The following is a 15,477-nucleotide window of genomic DNA, read 5'->3' as shown; positions in this document are numbered from 1 at the left end:
CTGTTCTGTGTGTATAGGGGTGAAGCCGTACGCTTGCACCATGTGTGACAAGAGGTTTTTTCAGCGCCACCACCTGCGGAGACACAGCATCACTCATATGGGTATGGGTCCGCTCACCGTACCCATGTCTTTAAGATCAGGGTACACCTGAATCCTAGTATACAGGGTTGGCAGGATTTATATGCTAGTCATGCACAAAGAAATGTATAGATAAGATATATATTATTTGTGGATAGGTTGGATATGAAAAACAAAATTTCCCATAAGTTTGTATGGCCAGCAGTGGCTTTTAAACAATTAATTTAGTTTAACTGAATACACATAATATTGGAAGACTTCAGTGGATGAATTCTGAGAACCAAAGTAATGTATTGTTCTGTGTGTGTATAGGGGTGAAGCCGTACGCTTGCACCATGTGTGACAAGAGGTTTTTTCAGCGCCACCACCTGGCGAGACACAGCGTCACTCACATGGGTATGTCATTGAGGCTATTGGTGAAATGTTTGCATGTTAGGTTTGATATTCAAAACGTCCATAATTCCATTTCTCCTAAGGACAAGGGCTTATATTTCTACCAGATGATGTCATCAGCTCATGTGATGTGTTTTTCTATTTTGGGATAAACAACTACACCGACTGTTCGATAACTCGCACCTCAATAGCATGCCGATTCGGATCTCTTCCAAATTGTCTTCTATTTTCAACCCGAGACTATTTAAATTGAGCAGGTGTTATCATAATTTTTTTTCTTGTAACCTTAACAAAAAGTAGTTGAAGTAATTCTACCATCCAAAAACGGGTCCATCCTGCTGCGTGAAAGCAGCACGTTGATAACACTCTGTGCTTATTATTAGCTCTCTTGTATTCTGTGTCAAGTGGTGTTTTAGGTATGACAGAAATCACACTTACATTCTGAACCCAGTGGATGGAAAGCCCTATATTTTCTACCATTTTAAAAGTGAGTTCTGTACAGATGACGTTTTACTGCTCAGCCCCAATTCCCACGTAAAACAATTAAAACGTGTGCATTGTTCGACTCCAACGACCACTGCGAGTTATCGAAGTGGCGGTGTAATGTCATTTTCAGTGTTAATCCTCTGTTATAATTGCATAGGTTTACAACAGTGGTTAATAAACAATCAATCAGTATAAACTCATACACATGCTATTCAATAGATTCACACATCTTTGAATGATGGAGTGTGAAACAGAAAAATAATAAAACATTCTTTGTGTATAGGAGTGAAGCCGTATGGTTGCACCATGTGTGACAAGAGGTTTTATCAGCGCCACCACCTGGCGAGACACAGCGTCACACATATGGGTATGGTTCTGCTCACCGTACTTCTGTCATTAAAGGGATAGTTCACCCAAATTACAAAATGACATTGGTTTCCTTACCCTGTAAGCGGTCTACGGACAAGGTATGACAGCAGTACATGCTTTGGTTTAGTTTCCCTGGCACTGTGTCCAAATACTGAAGTTTTAGCATTTGTGGCACAAATCACATTCAAATCATGGTACCGATATTAGCATTTTCACGCATGTTCAAATCATCGACGTGACTGAGCTGCACAATACATTTTTGACACTTTTGGATGATTTGGACATGTGCGAAAAATGCTAATATCGGTACCATGACTTGAATGGGATTTGTGCTATAAATAGTAGCAATTTGCGGGCCTCCCGAGTGGCGCAGCGGTCTAAGGCACTGCAGTGGTTGATGCTTTACTACAGATCCGGGTTCGATCCCGGGATGTGTCGCGACTGGGAGACCCATGAAGCGGCCCAGCGTTGTCTGGGTTAGGGGATGGTTTGGCCGGCCGGGATGTCCTTGTCCCATTGTGCTCTAGGGGCTCCTGTGGCAGGCCAGGCACATGTACGCTGATAGGGTCGCCAGTTGTACAGTGTTTCTTCCGACACATTGGTGTGGCTGGCTTCCGGGTTAAGCGAGCAGTGTCAAGAAGCAGTGCGGCTTGGCAGGGTTATGTTTCAGGGGACGCATGGCTCTCAACCTTCGCCTCTCCTGAGTCGCCTGTATGGTAGTTGCAGCGATGGGACAAAACTGTAACTACAAATTGGATATCACGAAGTTGGGGAGAAAAAGGTGTCAAAATACATTTTATTTTAAAAAAGAAGAAAAGAAAGAAAAAAACACTGTTAGCATTTGGAAACCGTGCCGGGGAAATAAAACCAAAGCAAGGATTGCTGCTGTACCTTGTCCATAGAACGCTTACAGGGTACGGAAACCAATGTAATTTGGCAATTTGGGTGAACCATCCCTTAAAGATCAGGACACACAAACCCTAGTATACAGGGTTGGCAGGATTTATACGCTAGTCATGCACAAAGAAATGTATTGGTGAATATATATTATTTTGTAAGTTATGTTTGATATGTAATTACCCTTGAGAATGAAGCTAATGTTAGGCTAATATTACCACCAGATGACATCAGCTCATGGGATGTGTGCAAAATGTATTACCAAGAAATTGGCAAAATAACAAGTACATTGACCACTTCGTAACTCATGCATCAATAAGATTAAAAGGTTAGTTGTGGAGATGTCTTCCAAACATTTTTGTATTTTCAAGCCAGACAGTTATGATAATTGTTATTGGAAACTGCAGAAACGGTTAAAGATGTCTACAATCTGAAAACACCCAATCCTGTTCAGTATTGCCAACTTGGCCACTTTGCACTAGTCACTAGATCTAGCAACATTTTGGACCCCTGAAAGTGACTAGGAGTCAGGACAAATTCAGCAATTATTTAAAGCATTCTCAAGAGCATTTGCCTCGAGTTTTGCGACAGGCTATGTGATGATCACACGCCTTGAAAATGTGTGTAATCTAACAACTTCTAGTGACAATGTGTAGACAATAGCTTTTCTCCCCCCAAAAAGTTGGCAACACCGGCCCTGTTGCGTGAAGGCAGAATGTTGATAATAACAGCACTTAGTGCATATTGTCAGTCCAGCTGTTATTGTGCCTGATGTTTATGGTAAACCTAATATTGTAAGATTTCAATATGGAGTGTGAGGCATTACAGTAATGTATTGATATTCTTGTGTGTGTGTATAGGGGTGAAGCCATACGGTTGCACCATGTGTGACAAGCGGTTTTACCAGCGTTACCTCCTGGCAAGACACAGCCTCACTCATTTGGGTATGGGTCCGCTCACCGTACCCACCTTACCCAAGATCAGGCTACACCTGAACCCCAGTATACAGGGTTGGCAGAATTTATATGCTAGTCGTGCTCAAAGGAATGTATTGAGTGCCTTCAAAGTATTCATACACCTTGAATTATTCCACATTTTGTGTAACAGCCTAAATTCAAAATGGATTTATAGATTTTCTTGCCCATCTACACACAATACCCCATAATGACAAAGTTAAAACATGTTTTTAGATGTTTGCAGATTTATTCAAAATAAAATACAGATATCTAATTTACGTAAGTATTCACACCCCTGTGTCAATACTTTGTAGAAGCACATTTGGCAGCGATTACAGCTGTGAGTCTTTCTGGGTAAGTCTGAGCTTTACACACCTGGATTGTGCAAATTTGTCAATTTCTTTAAAAAATGTGTCTAGCTCTGTCAAATTGGTTGTTGATAATTTCTAGACAATCATTTTCAGGTCTTGCCATAGATTTTTCAAGTAGATTTACGTCAAAACTGTAATTCTGCCATTCACTGTCTTCTTTGTAAGCAGCACCAGTGTAGATTTGGCCTTGTTTTAGGTTATTGTCCTGCTGAAAGGTGATTTCATCGCTCAGTGTCTGGTGGAAAGGAGACAACCAGGTTTTCCTCTATGATTTTGCATGTGCTTAGCTCCATTCTGTTTCTTTTCTATCCTAAAAAACTCCCCATTCCTTAACTATTACAAGCATAACCATAACATGATGCAGCCACTACTATGATTGAAAATATGGAGAGTGGTACTCAGTAATATGTATTGGATTTTCCCCAAGCAACACTTTGTATTCAGGACAAAAAGTGAATTGCTTTGCTGCATTTTTTTGCAGTATTACTTTAGTGCCTTGTTGCAAACAGGATGCATTTTTTAAAGTATGTTTATTCTGTACTGGCTTCCTTTTCACTCTGTCAATTAGGTTTGTATTGTGGAGTACAATGTTGATCCATCCTCCGTTTTCTCCWATCACAGCCATTAAACTCTAACTGTTTAAAAGGCACCATTGGCCTCATGGTGAAATCCCTGGGGAAATTTCCTTACACTCTGGCAGCGTAGTTAGGAAGGACGCCTGTATTTTTGTAGTGACTGGGTGCATTGTATATTATTATTATTTTTTTGTATATTATTTTTATTTATACCAATAGGTGCCGTTCTTTGCGATTGTTTGAAATTCACTGCTCGACTGAGGGGCCTTACAATTATCTCTGTGTGGGGTACAGAGATAAGCTAATTTTTACTCCTGAATTTATTTAGGCTTGCCATAACAAATACATTTTAAATTCAGGCTGTAACACATCCAAATGTGGAGGAAGTCAAGGTGTGTGAATACTTTCTGAATGCAATGTAGAGAATATATTTCACCTACATGTTAGGTTTGATACCCCAAAAAGTAAATCATGTAATTTMACTTAAGGATTTGAAAGGCTAGTTTTTACTACCAGATTACATCACTTGATGAGATGTGTGGTGGATTTAAGCGATTTAAAAAATGCATGAAACTTACTTGTCCAAAAAATTATCACTGAACACTCAGGACATCATGCCTCAATAAGTTTCAAATTGGAATAACTCCCAGTTGTAGTGATGTCTTCTTAAATTGTATGTGTATTTTAGATCCAGACAGTTTATGATGTGTTAGTGTAATGGCAGTTATTGGAACCTGCAGAAACGGTTAAAGATGTCTACAATCTGAAAACACCTTCTCCTGCTCTGCTCTGTATTTCCAACTTGGCAACGTTGCACTAGTCTTTAGATCTTTGAGTCCCCCTCTCATTTTCCCCCCTAAAAGTGGCTAAGGTAAATTCAGCATTATTTAAGGATTATTTTGCCTGTTCATTTTCAAAAATGAAGTGACTTTCCTGCAGTGATTTGGCCTAGTCAGAACAGCAGCGTACACACTCACTGTGCTGATGATGATCACATGCCTTACAAATGTGTGTTTTGAAGATATCACGGAAATCAATTGTCTACTTTATCTACAATTTTTGTAATATTGTGCTGCTACCAATAGCTGGTTTCTTACCCCACAAAAAGTTGGCAACACCAGTCCTGTTGTGTGAAGGCAGAATGTTGATAACAGCACTTGGTGCATATTGTCTGTTGTGCTGTATTTGTATGAACTTTATGGAAAACTTAATAGTGGAAGACTAACAAGAGGCACAAAGTAACGTATTGATGCCCTTGTGTGTATAGGGGTGAAGCCATATGGTTGCACCATGTGTGACAAGAGATTTTACCAGCGATACCACCTCTCAAGACACAGCCTCACTCATTTGGGTAGGGGTCCGCTCACCGTACCCACTGTACCCAAGATCAGGCCACACCTCAAGCCTTGCATATAGGGTTAGCAGGATGTACAGTAGCAGTCAAAAGTTTGGACACCTACTCATTCCAGGGTTTTTCTTTCTTTTTACTATTTTCTACATTGTAGAATAATAGTGAAGACATCAAAACTGAAATAACATATGCATTCATGTAGTAACCAAAAAAGTGTTAAACAAATCAATATATTTTATGAGATTCTTCAAAGTAGCCACCCTTTGCCTTGATGACAGCTTTGTACACTCTTTGCATTCTCTCAACCAGCTTCATGAGTTAGTCATTTGGAATGCATTTCAATTAACAGGTGTGCCTTGTTAAAAGTTAATGTGGAATTTCTTTCCTTAATGTGTTTGAGCCAATCAGTTGTGTTGTGACAAGGTAGGGGTGGTATACAGAAGATGGCCTCATTTGGTAAAAGACCAAGTCCATAGTTTGACAAGAACAGTTCAAATAAGCAAAGAGAAATGACACTCCATTACTTTAAGACATGAAGGTCAGTCAATCCGGAAAAAGACCTTTGAAAGTTCCTCCAAGTGACGTCGCAAAAACCATCAAGCACTATGATGAAACTGTCTCTCATGAGGACCGCCACCGGAAAGGAAGACCCAGAGTTACCTCTGCTGTAGAGAATAAGTTCATTAGAGTTACTAGCCTCAAATTGCAGCCCAAATAAATGCTTCACAGAATTCTAGTAACAGACACATCTCAACATCAACTGTTCAGAGGAGACTGCGTGAATCAGGCCAAATTGCTGCAAAGAAACCACTACTAAAGTACACCAATAAGAAGAAAATACTTGCTTGGGCCAAGAAACATGAGCAATAGACATTAGAACCGGTGAAACTCCTTTGGTCTAATGAGTCCAAATTTGAGATTTTTGGTTCCAACCGCCGTGTCTTTGTGAGATGCAGAGTAGGTGAACGGATGACTGTGTGGTTCCCACTATGAAGCATGGAGGTGATGGTGTGGGTGTGCTTTGCTGGTGACACTGTGTGATTTATTTAGAATTCGAGGCACAATTAACCAGCATGGCTACCACAGCATTCTGCAGCGATGCGCCATCCCATCTGGTCTGCGCTTAGTGGGACTATCATTTGTTTTTCAACAGGACAATGACCCAACACACCTCCAGGCTGTGTAAGGGCTATTTGACCAAGGAGGAGAGTGATGTAGTGCTGCATCAGATGACCTGGCCTCCACAATCACCTGACCTCAACCGAATTGAGATGGTTTGGGATGAGTTGGACCGCAGAGTGAAGGAAAAGCAGCCAACAAGTGCTCAGCATATGTGGGAGCTCCTTCAAGACTGTTGGAAAAGCATTCCAGGTGAAACTGATTGAGAGAATGCCAATAGTGTTCAAAGTTGTCATCAAGGCAAAGGGTGGCTACTTTGAAGAATCTCAACTATAAAATGTATTTTGATTTAACACATGATTCCATATGTTATTTCATAGTTTTGATGTCTTCACTATTATCCTTCAATGTAGAAAATAGTATAAAGAAAGAAAAACCATTGAATGAGTAGGTGTCCAAACTTGTGGCTGGTACTGTATATGCTAGTCATCCTGCACAAAGAAATATAGGTGATATATATTGTTAGGTTTGATATCCAAAAAAGTCCAGAATTTCCATAAACGTTTGGATGAGAAGGGGTAGTTTTACTATTAGATTACATCATCAGCTCATGTGATGTGTTGTGGTTGTGGACTAAAGCATTGAAAAATACATTTTAAACAATAGTTGGAGAAAACATCTCCCTGATTCTTCCACCTGAATCCCCTGTAAGTCATTGCATGAATTGAAATTAGTGGTAAAAATCAGTTTAGCGTAAATGGATATACTGTACTTAAACTTCCTATTGGACTTAAAATGGTGCGAGGCACAAAAATAATATCTCAATGCTTTGTGCATTTAGGTGTGAAACCTTACGCTTGCACCATGTGTGACATGAGGTTTGTTCAGCGCTACCACCTGACAAGACACAGCCTCACTCATACGGGTACAGTCCGCTCACCGTACCTATCACACATATACAAGCTATTAAAGGATGTTCGTAATGGATTTTCACACACATAACGAAGGACTGCTAAAAAATAAAAATGTCTCATCTACATAGTTTTGTAGTGATAAATTAGTAAATTGTTGATTTTAAGTTTAAAATACTGCAGCAACACAAATTAATAATTGTAATACATTCTCGTACAAGTTCAATTTTTTTTTTGTTTAAAGCTAGACCCCTAAAGATCTTAAGCTAATTTAGCTATCATGTGGATGTTGAGATAATAAAAACATTTATTAGAAGAGTAAATGTATAACAATCTATTTCCTGCTATTCCAAATTGGCCAAGCACTTCCATAAGTAAAACAATATCATGTTGTGAGAAATTGTCTGCAGCTATTGCTATAATTGTTTTAGTGAAGAATGTAGTTAAAATTTGAAACTACAACTATTCTTTACATTGTCTGATTATTTTTGCCAGTTATTTTTGCAGTGGGATTATACGTTCTGCAAAGGCTTTATTGACACACAATTACAGATTTTTATTCGGTGCTTAGTTCACAATTAGTTCACAATTGCGTGTGTTGATTGTTGTTAATTAGCTAGTAGTGTTTTATGATGAAAAAAAAGTAGTGTTCATTAGAGCTTATTAAACAAGTCAGATTGCCACGTCTTCTCATCCTTGTGATCAACAGCCCCCATCTTCAGGGTCCACATCGTGATATGACACGTAAAGCACTCTTATTGTAATTGTTACATGCTTATGGTAGCAAACAATTATCTCACAATAGTATTTGTAGTGCTAACTTGATTTTTGTGTTGTACTCTTTGGAGAGAGAGCTAATGCATTGCTCTGTGTGTGTGTAGGGGTGAAGCCGTATGCTTGTTCCATGTGTGACATGAGGTTTATTCAGCGTAACCACCTGGAGAGACACAGCCACACTCATACGGGTATGCCCCCATTTTACTGTACCCTTATCCCCAATAAAGACTTTTAATCAAAAAAATATACGATCACAACAAACTCGAGTTTGGATTGTCAAGTCATTTGATGAGATGTTGAACCAGCCTCAAACTATCAAAACTTTTCAGGGGCATTGAGTTGGTTTGATTTAAAAAGCAAAAAAATATATCAGTTTCCACTTTTATCTACACATAATGAGTTGATGACACGACATCTTAAAATGTTACCACAAGTTTAGTTTCTTATTCTTAATTCCTGTCCAGAAACTGGCTCATATTCAGTAGTTTGTCTTAGTTTTGTTGTCATAAGAACTAAACAGTTTCCCATCACTTTAACAAACATTTGTAGATTGGTTATTGTAACCAGTAGACTTCAACCGAGTAAGAGTAAATCATCATTGTTGTGGTTCGACTCTGTGGATTTGATGTGATGAATCTGTTTGTGTGCTCTTTTAGGGGAGAAGCCGTTTGCTTGTGACATGTGTGACATGAGGTTTATCCAGCGTTACCATCTGGAGAGACACAAGCGTGTCCACAGCGGAGAGAAGCCTTATCAATGTGAGCGATGCCAGCAGGTAAAATAACTTAGACACAGAAGAGGCACAGAGAAAGAGGCACACACATACCCAGGCACGTACATATACACACTTGCATTGGAGAGATGCCGTCTGTGTGAGCAGTGCCAACATGTAGAAGAACGTGCCTTGCGTGCTGGCACTGAGGAACACATACACGCTCATGAAGCAAGGAGAGAGCGTCATGCCCTCTTATGTTACAGAACATCTGCCGCAGGGTAAGCAGTGACAGCATATAGGAGAATGGTGTCACAGAGGCACATGTACACACTAATACAGACACGTAGCAAAGACATGCCCTACCAGGTTAGAATTTTATTTTTTAGGGTGAGCAGTGCCCGCACATAAGAGAATGTATTGCATTGGTCATGCACACACAGTGACACACTCACACGGATATACCAACATACAGATCCCTGCCCACGTTAAAAATAAGTCTTCTCCTTATGAGCTGTGCCTGCAGGTAAGAGAATGTATGCACATACTCTGACATGCAGTCACGTTGGTAGCCATGAAGTGCTTTGAAAGGCTGGTCGTGGCTCACATCAACACCATCATCCCGGAAACCCTAGACCCACTCCAATTCGCAAACCACCCCAACAGATCCACAGATGATGCAATCTCAATCGCACTCCACACTGCCTTTTCCCACCTGGACAAAAGGAACACCTATCTGAAAATACTGTTCATTGACTACAGCTCAGCGTTCAAGACCTTGCAGTGTGGTGCCAGGACAGCACACTCTCCCTCAACGTGAGCAAGACAAAGGAGATGATCGTGGACTACAGGAAAAGGAGTGCCGAACACATCCCCATTCACGGGGCTGTAGTGGAGTGGGTCGAGAGTTTCAAGTTCCTTGCTGTCCACATCACCAACAAACTATCATGGTCCAACCACACCAAGACAGTTGTGACGAGAGCACGACAACGCCTTTTCCCCGTCAAGAGACTGAAAATATTTGGCATGGGTCCCCAGATCCTCAAAGTTCTACAGCTGCACCATCGAGAGCATCCTGACCGGTTGCATCACTGCCTGGTATGGCAACTGCTCAGCATTCGACYGCAAGGCGCTACAGAGGGTAGTGCGTACGGCCCAGTGTATCACTGGGGCCAAGCTTCCCGCCATCCAGGACCTATATACTAGGCACTGTCAGAGGAATGCCCAAAAAATTGTCATGCAAGTCATAGACTGAGTACCAGAGTGCCAAGTCTAGGTCTAAAAGGCTTTTTAACAGCTTCTACCCCCAAGCCATAAGACTCCTGAACAGCTAATCAAATGGCCACCCAGACTATTTACATTGACCCCCTTTGTTTTTACACTGCTGCTGCTCGCTGTTTATTATCTATGCATAGTCACTCTACCCCTACCTACATGTACAAATTACCTCGACTAACCTGTACCCCCGCACATTGACTCGGTACTGGTACCCCTTGTATATAGCCTCATTGTTATTTTATTACTTTACTTTATTTAGTAAATATTTTCTTAACTTTATTTTCTTAGAACTACATTGTAGGTTAAGGGCTTGTAAGTAAGCATTTCACGGTAAGGTCTATACCTGTTGTATAAGATTGGATTTGACCCACATACACCAGAAAAGCCCATTGACCAAACGGACACAGTGGGCTTAATTTTTGGGGCATGTGTACACACTCATCTGTTTAAATGAATGCTGCATAAATCCTCCATGTATGTGTTGTAGAACTTCTCGCGGACGGACCGGCTGTTGCGACATCGGCGGCTGTGCCAGGGCCGTGGTGTGGCCAAGGTGGAGAACCAGCCGTGCTGCGAGCCCCGCCCTTACTCCCAGGAGCCCCCACCTGCTCCACCCACCTGGAGCCCCCTTCACCCACCTCCTGGTCGACTGGCTGTCTGACTGACATTCCCCCCATCCTCCCTCCCTCCACACACACACACACCATCTCCCAGAGAGACAGGACAGGCCACCTAGTCTCACTCAACCCTGCACTCAGTGGCGCCACACTCTGGCAAAGACTAATCCTTCATCTCGGGTCCTGAGGTTACTATGACAGCGGGACAGATGTTTTTGTCTTCTTTTGAGAGCGAGTTTCCTTCAATAATCGGTGGTCTATTTTGTACTTAATCTATTTTTTAAAAGTTTTTTATTATTATTTAGATTTATCGTTTGTGCTGTTGGTGGTACTCTGGTAAAGGGGGGGGGGGGGGGATTATTTATTTTTTGTTACACCATAACAATGATGAAGTGATATATATATATATATATATATATATATATATATATAACAATAAACAACACAGGACGTTTGTAGAAAATGTAGTTTGTGAAAGAAGAAAAGAGTTGTCAGACAATGGTACAGGTGTCAGAACTAAAACTAAAAAGGGGTTCCATAAAGTTTGATTTTAGGACGATATAGGCAAGTGGAGGATGTCCTAACAGGTCAGAAGTGAAGGGTCAGGTCAGAGGATATTGTGGTTCTTGTTGGATAGAGTTGCTGATGACTCAGGAAGTGGAACAGACAGGATGATAGCATTAGCAAGTTCCATTACACCCTTTAACGGTGTATGTACAGAGTTCTATGGGAGCAGGTCGCAGGCTCTCTTTTACAGTCAGTTCTTAAAGATGTACGTGGAAAACAACGGCACAAGATGGCAGCTTCAGCAAGTCCCATTACTTTGTTTGTACAGATCCTCATGTTGAGAGCATAGCAGGAGGTATACACAGTCTTGTGGCCTTAGAGCGTGCTTATGTTATTTGTTTAATTTGCCTTTTTGGTTTTTTTTGTTCATGGTTTAATTATTATTTTCAGATACGATTATAAGGATGCGCCACTGCCTTTTTAAAAGCTGGGTATGTTTTTCCAAAGCTGTCACCCTTATAGAACACTGCTTACTACAATGGCACTATAAGGCATAGGCAAATATTCCTTCATCTGTTCGTTGAGAATTGATATAGTGCTGGTTATTATTGGTAATAATTTAACCCCGGGTTCCTGAATGATTACGTGAGGGGAGTTTGACAATTCCAGTGAGATGCTAATAGTGCTAACTTCAATTTGTCAGGCAGTGCTTTGGCCAGCTAAAGGCCATACAGATACTTTTCCCATAGTTAAATGAACACTTGTTTCACTTTGCTACACACTAACAAATGCCTTTAACTGAGATGGGGGTAGGTGTGTATAAAGGATTTCTGTCATGTTCTTTCGGGGGTTAGCCTAAACTCGAATAAGATCTCTCTTAAATAATCATTGTAGTGTAAAATGATATTGTAATGAATGACTGTAACCTGTACTGATCTTTTGAACATGTCTGTGGTTTCCCCCTCCAAGTGTAATGGCTACAGAGCACAGAGATGCTTTAGTTAATGTCTATCTACTCTTGTCCAGGGTCATCAGTAGTCCTATTGGTGGTGTTCCACAGCAGCCTGTCTGTGGGCTTGTAGAGCAGCTTAGGGAAGGATCTCTGAAACCTGGTCCTGAGGACCAGTGTGTGCTGGACTTCACTTAAACCGAGTCATTTAATTGAATGATTCTCAATGTCGCCAGGCTACTACTGTCAGTGAAACCAATGTACTTTTGTTTATTTAGTAATGCCACATGTATATTCCAGAAATGTTGCAACGTACAGTCTGCAGTAGTTAAGATATTTAACTGTTTTAATTATGCCTGAGTGAGTAGATTATGCAATCCAGCAAACAGGGGTATTCTAGTACCAGGGTTAAGAAACTGCAGCTTACTGTATGATTTGGCAACCCCTTGCCCCAAGAAATGTGGAAAGGATATCACCTGTAACCACCACTATCCACTAGTGAGGCCACAGGGCAAGGTTGGTTGCCATTAACTGTTAAAGCCCTCTCAGTTCTGTCCTTTTTAAGTATTGTTCTCAATCTCATGATGAAAATGCAATAGAATCTTTTGAGTCTGATCAGTTAACACAGTGAGGTGTATTTTCTTCTAAGGATCAGGTAAAGGATGACGCGGTTAGAGAAGAGCTCCTTGCTCTCTGCTCTACTGTATTTGACGATTCTGGTAATGTTTCAAGGACCTTTTTTTCTGATAATATTGTAAACACTGGAGTGATAAAAACAAAAGTAAAAAACATGAAATATAGATATTTTTCTGTTTCAAAACTGTTCTAGATTTTAGTCTTTAGACAGAGCCTCTTACTCCTCAACTTGACAAAGATGGCAGAACCATTTGGATCAGTACTGTATTGAGAGCCCAGGGCGTTTTAGTAATTTCAAGATTAGAGGTGGTAGTACCTCAAGAAAATGACTTTTTTTATACAGGTCCCCTTCTATTTGTAGTGAATTATATTGATAGAAATATTAGGTAAGCAACAGCATCTACATTAGCTATCACAAGTTAGTCTTTTCTTTGTCTTTATTAGTCTTGCATGCAGAGTTATGGTCCTCAGTTAAGATAGGATCTTATATTGATTATTCTTTTGTCTAAGCAAAATACGTGCATAAAAATAACTTCTTTAAAAAAAAAATGGGGAAACTAATATGTACCCTTGTGATCCAATTAGTTTTAATTGTAAGGGGAGAGGCTTCCTACCATTATGCTGAAATAAAATACTTTATAAAAGACTTGAGTTTTGTTTCCTCTGTTTACTCCAACAGCCTTGTCTGGGGGGATAATCAGTGATATGAATATATCAAATTTTATTGGTCACAGACGTGTTTAGCAAATCTTATTGCGCGTGTAGCGAAATGCTTGTGAAAGTTACGTTCTTTGAGGGCCGTCGTGGTATCGGCTTGAGGGGGATATACACGGCTGTGACTATAACTGAAGAAAATTGTCTTGGGAGATAATACGGTCAGCATTTGATTGAGGTATTCTAGATCGGGTGAACAAAAGGACTTGAGTTCCTGTATGTTATCACAATTACACCATGAGTCCTCAAGAGGGTACCAAAGTTGAGAGGAAATATGAGATGTGTGCAGAAAGGCTAGTCAGTGTCATATTGTAGATTCCTGATAATCAGAGTACCAGTCTACACTATCATGCCAACTTCTCATTGTCGTGCCAAACACATTTGTCTTGACAATGAGCAATGGACTTGGTAAGAGCACGAACTGATCTGGAACCAGGCTAATATCACACCACTATCTGGCTAGAATGTATGTTCTTTGAAAGTTTATTGAAACATTGTTAAGCTACATACTCATTATTGGGACTGATATATATGTATATATATATATAAACTTGTGGTGTTAATTGTCCTATAGAGACCCTACCCCAAGCAGTAGTTGGTGTCAAATCAAATTGTATTTGTCACATGCGCCGAATACAAATGTAGACTTTCCAGTGAAACGCTTACTTCCAAACCCTTTTCCCAACGATGCAGAGTTAATAAAAACACGAGGCATGAAACAATAATGAAACTATATACAGGGAGTACCAATACCATATCAAGGTGCAGGGGTACAAGGTAATTGAGGTAGGTATGTACATGTAGACAGGAGTAAAGTGATTAGGCATCAGGCTAGAGGAGTAAAAAAACAGTTGCAGAAGTGTATGAGTGTGTTTGTGTGCATATGTAGTGTGTACTGTGTGTGTGGGTTTGTATGATATATAGTGTGGGTAGTCTTGAGTGTGCATAGGGTCAATGTAGATAGTCCAGGTAACCACTTCATTAACTATTTAGCAGTCATGGGCATGGCTTGGGGATAGAAGCTGTCTCGGAGCTTGTTGGTCTAAGACCCGATGCTCCGGTACCGTTTGCCAGATGGTAGCAGAGAGAAAAGTCTGTGGCTTGGGTGGCTGAAGTCTTTGGCAATTTTCGGACCTTCCTCTCTCCATGTGTTGGCATGAACTCAAAGGGCATTGTTGGTGTAACTGCTCCAAATCTCTTCAAGTCAAATTAAACGGCCCACCTTGCATTAAATTAAACTGTGTTTGCGGTGATCCAGAAGTTCTTTGGAATGTACAGGTATTTCCCCAGAAACACTGACCTTGGTCCTTCTCTGTCCATTCCACATCCCCCTCAAACCATCAACACTTGCGGAGGAGGGCTGATCATAACGATATGGAGGGGAGGAGGAGAAGAACGTGGAGTTAGTCAGGGGTGTCCTCTAAGGCCTGCCTTTCTATTGTCTAGCTGCCTGTGCTTTCCCAAATGCCCTGTGAATGTTGTGTGTACAAATARGATAAGGCACTGTTTTGTCCTGGTACTGCACCCACCACCATCCAATTGAAATGGTCTTGTGTGTATGGTGCTGTAATAAAGTATGTGTGCAGAAGGGTATTCTGGAAAAAGTATCCACAAATTCAGAATAGTGTTGAGTTAACCTGCAACGAAGCAGGTTAGTTGTGGAGGATTCATTAATTCCCATGGTTTCTAAGTTCATTTGAGATTTAAGAAAATACTCGCTAACTCATTGATCCTGCTTTTCTTTGTTTTGCTTAAACTCCACCCAAAAACGATCTTGGTAT

The 15,477-nt window shown here is 40.6% G+C and overlaps 1 protein-coding gene across 45 annotated transcripts in view; it reads left to right on the top strand.

Moving 5' to 3' along the window:
* The window catches only part of LOC111970182 (zinc finger protein 740), a 39,878-nt gene extending 26,250 nt beyond the window's left edge, over positions 1–13,628 (top strand). For 20 of the 45 annotated variants that reach the window (XM_070445652.1, XM_023996730.2, XM_023996758.2 and 17 more), the window contains 9 exons: positions 18–101; positions 391–474; positions 1,241–1,324; positions 3,084–3,167; positions 5,393–5,476; positions 7,437–7,520; positions 8,388–8,471; positions 8,940–9,058; positions 10,761–13,628. In XM_070445652.1, the coding sequence (XP_070301753.1) occupies positions 18–101; positions 391–474; positions 1,241–1,324; positions 3,084–3,167; positions 5,393–5,476; positions 7,437–7,520; positions 8,388–8,471; positions 8,940–9,058; positions 10,761–10,934 (881 nt within the window). In that variant the 3' untranslated portion in view covers positions 10,935–13,628. The remainder of the gene's footprint in view (positions 1–17; positions 102–390; positions 475–1,240; positions 1,325–3,083; positions 3,168–5,392; positions 5,477–7,436; positions 7,521–8,387; positions 8,472–8,939; positions 9,059–10,760) is intronic. The other 25 variants (XM_070445664.1, XM_070445661.1, XM_070445660.1 and 22 more) reach the window with 19 other exon arrangements.
* The last annotated feature ends 1,849 nt before the right edge of the window (positions 13,629–15,477 follow it).

Source organism: Salvelinus sp. IW2-2015, linkage group LG11 (assembly GCF_002910315.2).
Source record: "Salvelinus sp. IW2-2015 linkage group LG11, ASM291031v2, whole genome shotgun sequence".
Classification (NCBI taxonomy): Eukaryota; Metazoa; Chordata; class Actinopteri; order Salmoniformes; family Salmonidae; genus Salvelinus; species Salvelinus sp. IW2-2015.
This window is presented reverse-complemented; position numbering and strand designations above follow the sequence as displayed.